General features: G+C 48.6%; 1 protein-coding gene across 5 annotated transcripts in view; it reads left to right on the forward strand.

The window, feature by feature from the left end:
* MGAT5 (alpha-1,6-mannosylglycoprotein 6-beta-N-acetylglucosaminyltransferase) overlaps positions 1–13,055 on the forward strand; it is a 316,936-nt gene that overhangs the window by 263,371 nt on the left and 40,510 nt on the right. For all 5 annotated transcript variants that reach the window (XM_076005478.1, XM_012740066.2, XM_020288503.2 and 2 more), the window contains one exon: positions 7,835–7,984. In XM_076005478.1, coding sequence (XP_075861593.1) covers positions 7,835–7,984 — 150 coding nt within the window. The remainder of the gene's footprint in view (positions 1–7,834; positions 7,985–13,055) is intronic.

Below are 13,055 nucleotides of genomic sequence, written 5' to 3' on the forward strand. Positions count from 1 at the left end.
CCACGAGGCTTGAGTGGGACACAGCAAGGACACTCACCCCCCACCCCATACAGCCACCTTGACCTTGGGTGGTTCCTTGAGATAAATGAGGCAAGGGCTGCATGGACTTTAAATCATTCTGTAATGTAAATTATTTCTGCTTCACTGCTGAAATGCATAGAGATTTGCATGTTAGAACTTACCTCTAATCTTAGAATAAAAGGATGTTTCATCCTTGTTGAATTTTAGACTTCAAGAGCAGGCAGAGAAGGTAGTTTTTCTTTGTCTCTCTCCCTCTGCCTTCTCTTTTTTTACCCCACAACTCCCGAGAGAGAAGCTTATCCTTGGTAGCTATGTTTAAAAGAAGATGAATCAACTATAAGACACACCTCTTAAGGTTTGCAGCTCTCCATATTTATTATTAGATTATACCCTTAGGTTGTGATGGATCTTGAACTCATTTGTGAGGTGCGGGTGGGAGGAATTGGCTTGTGAAGTAGGGTGGGAGGATGGGCAGGTCCTGGGAGGGTGTTTTAGGGAGTGGGCCCTGCCTGAGACCCGTCTTTTCCACGAGCCCACTCATGGCTTGTGTGCCCTCTGTCCCTCTCAGCCAGTATGTATCTACTGAGCACCTGCTCTGTGCCGGGTCTCTGCAGAGCCTGGTGTCCTGCCCTGGGGAAGTTCACAGGTCCAGCTAGCTGGGAGCATGGAAACCAAGCAGGAAAGATACCCAGTGCACGGAGGAGGTAGCAGCTACCTTGCCCCGGGTGGATCAAGGATCGCCAGCTTGGAAGGATGAAGAGGAAGGGATCCACACGGGAGAAAAGGAGGGAGGAAGGAAGGGTATCTTGGCAACAGCAGTGGCAGGCCAGGTGTCTGCGCGAGAGCAGGAGAGGCTTGGGACTGAGGGATAAGCCGGCTAGGCAGACCTTAAGCAGAGCAGGCAAGGGAATGATCAGAACCAAAGCTGGAGAGCTGGCAGAGGCCCAGATTCTCAAGGGTCTTGCATGCAGAGCTGAAGAGCGGTTTCTCACCCACCACCCACGAGGAACCTTGGAAGCCTTTATATAGGGGAGCAAAACCTTCGGTTTTAGAAACTAGTGGCAATGAGGAGCGTGGGGGAGGGGTGAGAGCCCAGAGACAGTGTCCTGGCCCACAGCCTCTAGCAGGCAGGGCCGGAGGCAAAGATTAAAGCACTAGGATTCTGCTAGCGGAGCAGGTGCAAACCCAGGGCAGTAAGGGTGAGGGGGAGAGGGCAGTGCAGGGTAACACGACAGCCATGGCGTGTCTGACCACACCGGCTCCTGCCTCACCAGGGGCCCCAGACACAGTAGTACATCTGCTCTAGACGCCCCTGGGAGGAGGAGCTCTACCTGGGCATGGGGTGGAAGAGAAAAAAAGAGGTGTATCTTATCTGTCCTGCTCCCTCTTACGTCCTGTTTTCCTTTGGCTTTTGCCTCCCAGAGAGCCAAGGCCCACAGTTCTGGGGTGCTGTTCAGCAAGGGGGCCCACCCGTCTGGCTTTGGGGGGTGGCCTGGCTTGTGCAGGTGCAGACTGAGAAGGAAAGAAGGGCCGGCAGTCAGGGGAGCCTGAGAAGGCGACTAAGGCTGTGTCACCCACCAACCAGACAAGGAGCTCAGAGACGACAGCAGCAGTCCCTGCAGGAGGGGTGAAAGCCAGAGCCGATGGAGGAGGCCCGTGGTCGAGAAAGATGTGCAAGATCTCTGTTGAGTTCAATGAATGAGTCTGACCACAGCCTTTCCAGGAGTGACGTCTCAGTAGTAGCGAGAGACTCCTGTGGCTGGTTCTGGTCGGGGCTCGCTCTACGGCCTTGTGTTTCTTAAAGGAAACGTATTTTTGCAAAACCATGTAATGGGCCCATCTCTGTATTTGCAGAGGAGCAGGGGAAGCTACTATAGGTTGGGTATTATCTGAAGTGTTGGGAACCAGAAGTGTTCTGGATTTCAGGTTTTTGTTTTGTTTTTTTCAGATTTGGGGATATTTGCCAATACTTAACCAGTTGAACATCCCTAATCCAAAAATCCAAAATGCTCCAGTGAATATTTTCTTTTAGCACCATGTCAGTGCTCAAGTTTTGGAGTTTGAGGCATATCAGATTTTTGGGTTAGGGACGCTCAACCTATACTTCAGAAATAGTTAAAAATCCACAGTGGTCAAAATAAAACATTTGATCACAGATGCCCTTGTCAGGACTCTTACTGCTGCAGATGACACAAGCCTGATTTTTTATATTAGCTTAGGCCACAGACACTGGCCGACTCTTGGAACCCAGGGAGGAGGGCAAGGGTGCCCCTGGGCTCAGACATGACCTGGGCCGCGGACCAAGACCCGCCAGGACGCACACTCTCCCCCTGGGCCTTCTTTGTGAGGGCTTAATTTTTCTCTCACTTGAGCCTGACTCCATGGGGTAGGACCCATGCTTGCCTCGGCAGCCTGGGTTTGCAGCTCACTGCTGTCACTCTGGAGTGGGACTGACTTTCCACACCCATCCAGCACCTTCCAGGGAGCCCCACATTGGCTCAGACACACAGGTGTTCAGCACTGGAGGAACCAAGCTTGGGCCGGGGAGCTTCACCAGGTGACAAGGTGCCTGTGCATAAGTGGAAATGGTGTCCAGGAGACAGGACGTGTGTACCTGCAGTGAGGAACGGGTATTGCTGGGGAGAAAAGTGTCTAACATCCCCTCTAGCCCAAAGCTCAGAATACTGCCATTTGCCGGACAACATTCCTATACCGCTGATTCACCAGCTAAAAAAGAAGTTGGGCGTCTAAAGGATACAGGCACCCCTGTGTTTATTGCAGCGCTATTCACAGTAGCCAAGATGGAGAATCAACCTAAGTGCCCATCAACAGATGAATGGAAAAAGAAAACGTGGTGCATAAACACAGTGGAATACCATTTAGGCATAAGAAGGAATGAAACCCTATCATTTGCAGCAGCATGATGGAACTGGAGGTTATTAGGTTAAATGAAATAAGCTAGGCACAGAAAGACAAATATCACATGTTCTTATTCATATGTAAGAGCTAAAAAATTGTATCGCATGGAGGTAGAGAGTAGAATGATAGGCGGCAGAGGCTGGGAAGAAAAAAGGTTGGTCAGTTGCCACAAACGCACACTTAGGTAGAAGCAGTGAACTCCAGAGTTTCACAGCAGAGTACGGTGACTATAGTTAACAGCAACGTATCGTGCATTTCAAAATAGAAATGTTCCCATCACATAGGAATGATAAAACACTCAAAGTGATGATTCCCTAAGTATCCTGACTTGATCATCACGCATTGTATGCATGAGACAAAATATCACATGTACCCCATAAGAATGGACTATTATGTATCAGTAAAAATTTAAACAGGGAAAGAGCTTCTGATTCCGCAGATCTGCATTCTACCTCCCCCTGCTGTGGACTCACAGAAGTGTTGCTTAGATTGAATTGTTTTCCTGAAGGTTTCCACCAAGCTGTAAACATCTTACGACCAGTTTTGCATGTGTACCTGCCTCAAGCTACAGCCTCAGACAACTGAAGACGCTGATAGCACTGCTTGTTGACTCTAGCTGGTGCTCTCCTTTGCATCTCCTCCCCCTCCGAGAGCTTAGGTAGATTTAAATTTTAATCAGTTAAGTCAGTTGTTTTTAATGGGAATTTAAATTGAACTAGAGACTGGAAGCATTAGGCGCTGCGGGCTGCTTAGCTGGAACCTTTGGGAGATGGGGTGGTTGCATGCTGTGGTGTGATACTCAGTGCAGGCTCCTTCTGACTGCATCTCAAGAGATTTGTAGGTGGTAGAGTTTTTGGAGTAGATAATTTTCTTTGACCTTTGCCTCTTAAGTCAGAGAAGGAAGGGAAGCATTTTAGGGAGTGATCTTGATCCAGTGGGACACTCGGGTCAATGGTGTCACCATCACCCTGGGCTTGGATGACCAAAATCAGAGAAGGATTTGGGGGAGACGTGTGCTGGAAAATGTCCCCACCCCTAAACTGTTCCCTTTCCCCAGTTTGGTCCATCCCATGGGTTGGGGAAAGGCACACAAGGGGCATCCTTCATTCAAGAAACCCGAGTACTCTGCTTCTTAAACACACAAGAGTTTACACTAAAGAGAGAAGGGGGGATCCTTTGAACACTTTCATGGCAAGAGCTGAGCCTTCTGGTGTGACAGCCGTGGTGCAAGCCTTAGAGTCTTAGACTGGTTTTCATTTTTTGATTGCATATATTTTAAATTTTTGTATTTTAACTAGAATATATAAAATATAGAGAAGTCTAAAAAATAAGACATCGATATACCTATCACCCAGATTTATAGATTCTAATATCTTTCAATATTTTTTAGCAGAGAAATGATATATTACAAATACTGCTAAAGCTCCATCCACCCCCCTCCCCCAAACCCTCCCTCTCTCCTCAGTCAGTTTCTGGAAGTTGGTGCCTATCATCCTCATGCATACTTTTATACTGTAACTACAGTGCTCATATGTGTAAACATTGTCCATATGCATAGCATGGCTTTGCATGGTTAAAAAATTTTTCAAAAACAGCATCAAGCCATACAAATTCTCTTGCAGTCATCTCAGTCAGCACTGCTGCTTGCTTGGAGAAATCCTAGACAAATTGCATCACCTTTTGAGCCACAGGGAGGTATATTAAGATGCTAATTAATCCTGGCATAATCCAGGTGAGGGAGGATCAGGGCCTGGAGAGGAAGAGACCAATTTGATGTTACGGAGGCAGAATCCACAGGACTGTGAGACTGATTCAGTGTGTGTGCTGGCAGGGGTTTGGGGGCAGTGCGATTCTGGTGCAGGGACTTGGCTGGGAGCGTGACACCAGTCACCGAGCTGAAGAGCAGATGAGGGGTGCCAGTCGGGCAGGATACGGGGTTCCCTCTTGACCTGCGGGGTTGGCAGTGGCTGCCGCACAGCAGGTGGGAAAGGTTCAGGATATTTGGATAACTCAGGAACAAAATCTGAGCCAAAGGATGCCTTTTGGGTTCCTTAGAATCCAGTTGAACGTTAACTTCGGGGCCAGGGGTGGCTCAGTGTGAGAGACTCCTGAGGCACCTACACCTGGAGTAGGTAGTGTGGTTCACTTTGACCAGATTTCTGTAGAACTCTGACAGGTGGCAACAGGAGACCTGAGGTGAAATCACCTCATTGTCACATCAACATCAAAGGTTAAAATTATGCTTGAAACATTTTTGTCCTTTAATCGCCCGTTGGCATTTTCTCATCCGTGAAATTACATAAATCCTCTTTGAAGGTACGTTGTACTTTCAGACCATGCTTAATGTTAATAAGTTCATAGACCTTATTAGTCTTTACATAATAAAGACTAATATTTGCCTGAACTTGCCCTCTTGTTATACTTCAGGGAGCCCCACCCTTTTCTGGGATTCGATGGCAATACATGAGTAACCTAGTATACTCCTTTCTCGGCAGGGCATTTAGTCTGGGAATCCTAATCTTGAATCTGTCTGCAGTGAGTGTTTTGTCCAGGACAGGAACCAGATGGGCCATTCACTGTTCACCGCAGACCTAGAATGGGGGCTTTTGGTCCATTGTCACGAGTTGGCAGCTCGCTTTTCTAGGGAATTGTCTCCTTTTGCATAAAGAAGAGATGGGTGTCCCGCCCTTACCTCCCAGTCTCTGCTTTAAGGCCAGCAAGATGTCCACAGAGGCCTCCTTTTGGATGGTTGGAATCCACTGGGAGTAATTCAAATAAAAGAAGGGGTCTGGGAAGAGTGTGGGGAGCTGCTGTTGTTTTAAGGACCCAGAATGACCTGGGGAGTGTAGAATAAGGAACAGCTGCAGGTTGGGCTGGAACTACAGTGGCTCCGGGCTTTGATTCCTCTCCTCTGTCTCTCTGCTTGCTTTTCTCTCTTCCCTCTTCTTCCTTCACTTCCTTCCCCAAACTTTCTCCTTATTCTCCTCTTTTCTCTCTCTTCCCCTACCTTCCCCCTCTCTGTCCCTCCCCCTCCCCCTGTCTCTCAAGCTTTCACAGGGATGACATCCCAGTTACTCTCTGGGTCCCTGTCACTACTGTCTGTCTGTCCTGCCCTCTCCTTTCCTTCAGCTCTTGGTTCTTTTCCCGACCCCACCCCACGACACTGGCGACTGGCTTCCTCAGAACTTGTCGTCTGGCCTATCATTGCCCAAATTCGGTCTCTGAATGACCTCCTTGCTCTGAAGCCCGTGGCCATCCGGCAGTAATCTCGCTGTGTACAGGGTTCTGAGTTCCCCAGAGAGGGTCTAGTTGGCTCCCTTTGCCTTCCTGAGCCGGCCACATCGTTCCTGGGCTGCTGGCCAGCCCAGGAATGGGTCCCCTCGGGTCACACACAACCCAAGGCTCGTCATCGGTGGCGGGGGTACAGGGACAAGAGTTACCAGATACGTGTAGGACAAGAGCCACATCCTAGAACCCTTCAAATTAACTTACGCCAGGTAGGCGACACTAAATTCAGCTCAAGCTACAAATGGGAAGTTATGGTTCATAACCTCTCCATCATCACTCTGCGCTAATGCAAGTATACGTCTCTGAAGTAGTGAACTCAGCATCTTGCAGCCACTCTGAACGTGGCATGGAATTGAACTTGCAGTCCAAGTGTTCATTTTATTCCTACTTTACAGTGGCAGGAATAGGCTTGCTTGGTTGTGAACAAAGTTATCCTGGTGCATAAAATGGAAAATGTGGACTGTGCTGTTTTTCCAGTCCTAAAGACTTTGGTTACCTCATTTGGAAGAGGTTTCCCTCAAAGGTGAGAGCCCTGTGTCATGTCACCAGGGCAGTGAATGGCAGAGGGCAGATTGTGAACCGTCTCATCCAGAGCCCGCCTCCCCCACCCTCTGCATGCTGTAGCTGCTGGTGCCACCTCCCTGCGTTCCTTGTGGTCTTAAGTCACAAAACCAGCTATTATTAGATTTGCCTGGAGCGTCCGAAAACAGGCTTAGAATGGGAAAACCTTGTCCCACTTTTATACAACTGGAAAACATTACAGAGCTTGACTTGTTCAAATTTCCAAAAACAACAACCCACAAAATCTAGCTTGTGTGATTTAGCCACAGAAACATGAAGAGGTAGAAAAAGTGAACTTGCTTCCACTTGGCAAGCGGTTTTGATTCTGAAAATGTGCCTCAACATTCAGTGCCTACAAATACAGGAAAGGGGTTTGGGTTTTGCTTCTAATAAAAGTAACACTCCTTGAATGTTTCAGGGCTCATCAAAATTCACATTTTAATCTCTTTTTCTACTTTCGTCTACCTGGATAGTCTCATTATCGCTCCAGCTGTGGGAAACCCTCATCTTCCCATGATCCAAATTAGGTGGGATCCAGTTCCGACAACATGAGTTAATCATCACTAGAAACGTTGGCGAGAGCAGAGGATATTTGTGTTCCTCCGGGACAGCTTAGCATCTCTGGATAAATATTCCAGTCCAACTGACTGGCTTCTCTCGGTTTTCCTTCCCCAAACTTCCTCTCCTATAAGTAGGATTAGCCAAAAGCAACTGTTGGGTCCCTCGTAATTTACAAAGGCAAAGACGATACTTCAAAACTGTTGGCCGTGAGCTGTGGTTGGTATTCAGTAATATGTTTTCATATAACGTGTTTCTCCTTGCAAAATTGCACAGCCGCCATATGACTATTTTTGCCCTCAAAATCCAGCCAAATTACTTTAAAAAGAAATTTTAGTAGTTGGATTGCCAGATTCCCGTGGTCTCCATATTAAGAACTCCTATCTCTGTGGCCTCTGGCTCGCAGAAGAGATTCTGTTCTGTGCCACAGGTTGTTACGCGAATGAACGGAAAAGAGAAATGCCTCCTGCTTGTGTCTCCTCTTTAGAATAAGAAGATCTACTTGGACATCATTCATACATACATGGAAGTGCATGCGACTGTTTACGGCTCCAGCACCAAGAACATTCCCAGTTACGTAAAAAACCACGGTATCCTCAGTGGACGGGACCTGCAGTTTCTTCTCCGAGAAACCAAGGTAAGTTTTTAGTAGTTTCATAAAAATTCACTGGGTGTGTGGTTTATAGATTGTTTCCATTGTCCTTGAAAATGGAGTTGGAATCTTTCATGCTTGCTTTTCAATGCACAAGAGCTCTTTAGAATGTTTTGGGGACGGCGGTTTGCTAGACCAGCGGTAGCTGGAATGATAGTGAATTGTGGAAGGAAATTGCTCAGTTTTGTTCATTGATTAAGTAAAAAAAAACATATTTACAGAGGACCTAGTTTGTGCAAGGCATCAAGCAAGGGCTGGGGATAAGGCCATAAATGAGAAACATAAGGCCCCGCCTCAAAGGACAGACCTTCTGATAGAACAGAGGGACCTATCAAAGGACCTGCTGATAGGACAGAGGGACCTATCAAAGGACCTGCTGATAGGACAGAGGGACCTATCAAAGGACCTGCTGATAGGGCAGTAGCCGAAGGTACTGAAGGCAACCCCCAACCCCTACTCAGTTATCACTGTCTGAGCATGTGTTCCCCTAACCAGCTTGTCCTCGCCCTTCCCCCTTCAATAGGTACATATGGGACACTGAGGAAATTCAGATGAGGGAAAAGTCCCTGCAGGCTCAAAGAGCGGGGGGTGTATCAGGAGGGACACAGAAGATGAAAGGTGGGTGGCGTGTGGATGCACCTTGCCTTTCGGAGGAGCCCATGACCTATTCAGGACGGAGCTAGAAGCCAACCTGGCTAGTCTACGTGTTGGAAAATAGTGGGAGATAAAATTGGGTAAGGGGATGACGGTCTGATTGTCACAGGCAAGGCAGAGTTCAGACCGTGTGGTGTGGGCGGCTGGCGAGGCGTGGAGGGTTAATTTGCATGATGACATGCGGAAGCCCACTCAGCGGTCTGTGTCCTTTCTGTAATCCTGGAAGTACCAAATGAACTTCAGGGACCTGTGAATAAACCAGAGTTTGACCTTGAAGCATTGGCTGGCACTTTAATGTATTTAGGTAAGCTCCCTCACGTTTGGTAATACGTTCTTATTTATGAATCTTACAGATTTTATTGAGCAGCTGCTGTGTGCCAGCCATGGTGCAAGGGATACGAGAGAAGGCGGCACGTGGGTCCCTCCCTCAGTGTTTCCTGAAGCGCAGGGAAGCGTGTTTCCCATAGTGGGTTCCTCGGCTCTGGTTTCTGGCTCACTGTTTTCACGTCCAAGCTAGCAGGAAAGGTCGAGCAGATCGACTTCCGTGGCATAATACTGATTGCGAATCGTCATGCAGCACTTCACTTGTAGAAAGTGTATTCACACGCTGTCCTCTGATTCTCGCGACAGCCATGAGAGGTAGGCAGGGCAGGGATTATTTTAGACATGAGGAAATAGGCTAGAGAGTTTGGCTTACCCCCGCTAAACTGGGGTCAAGTCTTGGAGGTAGCCCTAACTTAGGGTTTTTTTAAATAGCAAATTTAAGCTCTCCCAGGCCCCCAGTGTACCCTACTGATGAACACTCAAGAGCACGTAGTGGGCATTCACTAGCCAAAAGAATGTATATCTCCCCTTTGCCTCAGTTTCTCCATCTGTCAATGTATTTGATCTTTTCCACCTCCAAGCCATTTGCAGGAAGCTATGAATGAAATAGTCAGACATATCCTTTAGCTCCTTGGCCAAAGACCCGGTTTGTGTTAATTAAGATTTAATTTCCTTCCAAGGTCATCTGTAGTCTGGTAGCTGTGTGTGGCTCTCCCAGAGTGAAGCATGTCCCCAATTTTCACGGTTTGCTTTCCGTCACCCTCCATCTTAGGTGGATATTTTGCAATCGTCAGAATGTCCTGGCCCTTTCGTGGCAAAGCTGTTTTTGCCATTTGCCTCATTTTACTTTTCTCCACTTTGGAGCATGGAAAAAGCTCCAGTTCCTTTAAAATAACATTTGGCAGAGCTGGTTCTCAGCAGCGTGTCATTTCTGTCTCGCACGCTTCTATTAACCCAACCTGGTAAATGTCTTGCTCGGCCTTGCAAATTTTAAAAGAACCTTTCCATACCTGCCGTCCATTTCCCCTGTCAGAGACTAGGAAATAGGCCGAAACTGAGGTCCCTGCTGTCCAGGGGAGGACAAGAAAAGAGGCCCAGAAGGCCCAGGCCACGACACCAGAGTTTGCCTGATGACCAAGGATTGCAGCGTGAATTTTGAGCACGAGGGGCGTACACATTCATCCTTGAAAACCTGGTGCCTTTAGAGGATGTCACTGATCCCATTACGGGTTGCCTGTTTACCCGACTAGAATATATTAAACTACTCCGCGTGGGATTGTGGCTCCAACAGTTGGCAAATATGATGAGGATGAGGTAGTGCATCGCTCAGACTCCCCGGGTGCCCAGAACACAGCAGCAGGCACTCGAATGAATGAACCTTGGGCTTTGAAATAATGACACAAAAGACCAGTCAGGCTTTGCATTTATAACCCTTCCTGCCTCTCACTCCTTCCTCCGTGTCTCTGAGCAATTTAAAAGCGATTTATTCCGATCCGCCTTGGAAGGGGAGCCCGGGAGCTGCCGGGAAGCTACCTTCTGAGGAATGAATGGGGTTCACACGCTCCTCGGGCTCGTTACGGGCGAGAGCAGCAAGTCTGGTCTCCTCCAGAGGCTTAGAGACAGAGCGAGATGATAGATGCCTAATCAGCTCTGACTCATTATTTTTCTTTACGAGCCATCTTTGAATCTCTGCACCAAGCCTAGGAAACCCTCTGCTCAGCAGAATGTTGTCCCGGCCCACCGTTAGGGGTGCAGGCGTCGTTAGCAGACTCTTGCTTCAGGGGGCCTATGAAGATGAAAGGAATTCAATGCCATTCTAATATCGAGGCCAAAAAAGCTGCAAAGTTGTTGGGATCTAGAAGACCCCTCGAACGGGGGTATACATTTGGATGAATGAATTATTTATCAGAGGAGTCATGCAGTCCAGGGAACTCCAGGAGTGCAATTTTAGCCAGCAAATGAGGACTCACTAGGGTGGCATGTTTTTGGTTTTGGCTTAAATCTGCTTCTCTTTTAATGGGGTTTCCTCCTCCACCTTCCTAGTTGTAACCTCTTCCTGCCCCCCCCCACCCCAGTCTTCCTTTAGGAAGCTCCTTATGTCACACACTACCTTGATTAGCACACACGTGTCCAGCACTGGGGTAGAGGAGGGTCCGGAGCTCACCAGAGTGGTTTGTGAGCTGGGCCAGGTACCTCTCTTTCTATGCTTGCAAGCAAATACTGACTGGGCAAAACCAGGAGAAGCTGCTGCTGCCCCCTTTCTCCTAATCCTCCTATCGCTGCCCCTCCGAGACGCAGGTGGGTCGAGACCATCCTGTCTCCCCAGCTTGTCAGCTCATGAGCTGACCCCTGGGACTCACCAGGAAGCCGGGACAGGCTTGGCAGATGTGCAGTGTGTGCTGCTCTGAACTGTCCCATCTTCATACGTGACCACACTCCCCCCGCCCCCACCCTGTCCCTAATCAACTATGGCTCTTCCCGTTGGACTTGGATGTGGTTGCAATAGCGCTCTCAAAAGCCCCCATCACCACTGCCTGCAGCTCCAGGAGGGCAGAGAGGTCTGTCTTATTCTGTGTGCAGGTACCCGCACCTGGAACAGCGCCTGGCTTATAGAAGGCATTTAGATAAGTATGTAAAGAATGAAGGAACTCCACTGCCCATCTGGGATCTTTGGAACGTCGTCTTGTTCTCATGAGACACGGATCTAGATCACCAACATCCTCTCGGCAGGGACATGCCCTTCTGATACCCCACGACGGCCCCTCTGTGACGTTGCCCACGGTGCCAGGTGCTGTGGGTGGGTGACAGCCAAGAGCTTGCTTCCTGAGAGGGAGCCGCCCTCCTCCTGTGGCAGGTGCTGGTTCCTGTTCGCCCCCAGGCAGCCATTTCCAGCAGGTTCCATCCTGGCGAGCAAGTACCTTAAATCTTGCCCATGCCGTATACATGCAGGGAAACACGGCACTCACACACACACGTGCCTCCATCCCGCCCCTCCCCATGCATGCGTGTAGAATGAAGAGCGCACAGAGGTGTGACTCAGTAACCCCTCTGACTGCTAGAGCAAATGTGTATCCCCACACACGGACACACACGTGTTCAGCCTCCGCACTCAGAGACACTGATTGCTGAGAAGATCTAGTTATTATTTATTCTTTGACTCATTTATCCAGCAAATACATCTTAAGTATTACATGCATTCTAGGCCTTAGTCTAGCCATTCTGGATACAGGGGTGAGTGAGGCAGTTTTGCCCACGAGGAGCATACAGGTGTGCTAGAGGCGATAGGCAGGTAGCTGTAACAGTATGAGAAGTATGCAGGTGGAACTACCAGTAATACATAATGATGATGCTGACATAAGACGTCGTCATGATGCTGTAAGTGGGGCCAATGATGCAACTGTGCAAAATGAGATGCTGTGACTTGTGAAATCAATGAAATGGCTGGGGTAGTCCCACTGCAGAGACGGAGCCGTTGCCAGTCACTGCTTAACACATCTGTGCTGTTGTGGACACCTGCCTGTGGGGTTTGCTGTCACACCCACAGCCATTATCTCTGCCCTTCACCCTGTGCTAAGCCGTTCCTGTGAGCTCTCTCTTCATTACAAAAATCCTATGATCCTGCCACTGTTATAACCCCATGTTAACTTATTAATGAAGCAGAGGCCAGGGTTTTGCTGCCTCCCTGCTGGGAACTGAGGGGTCGGCCTGGTCTGGAATTTGCACGAGAGAGCAGCCTGTGGGGGGCAGGGGGAAGCTCCCCCAGGAGATGATGCTTGAGTGGACCTTCAGTGGTGAGCATTTCAGGCTGGCCTGGCTGGACATGTCCGGCCTCCACAGATTGAAGTTTATGCAAATATTCTGTTACTCCAAGTTAATAAATTTACCATGCAAATTGTAGTGCATTTGATTTTGTATTGAGGCTTCCAAATGACCAGCTTTTTATCTTGATTGATGCCCTTGCTTGTGGTTTGGTTTAGTTCCTTTCTGAAAAGGGTATTTAGGTAACCGGGCATAGTCGGGGAGTCTAACCCCGTGAGCTGGTCTCTAGGAAGTAGTCTTTGGTTTAGCAGGCAACTTT

Source organism: Microcebus murinus, chromosome 8 (genome assembly GCF_040939455.1).
Source record: "Microcebus murinus isolate Inina chromosome 8, M.murinus_Inina_mat1.0, whole genome shotgun sequence".
Taxonomy (NCBI): Eukaryota; Metazoa; Chordata; class Mammalia; order Primates; family Cheirogaleidae; genus Microcebus; species Microcebus murinus.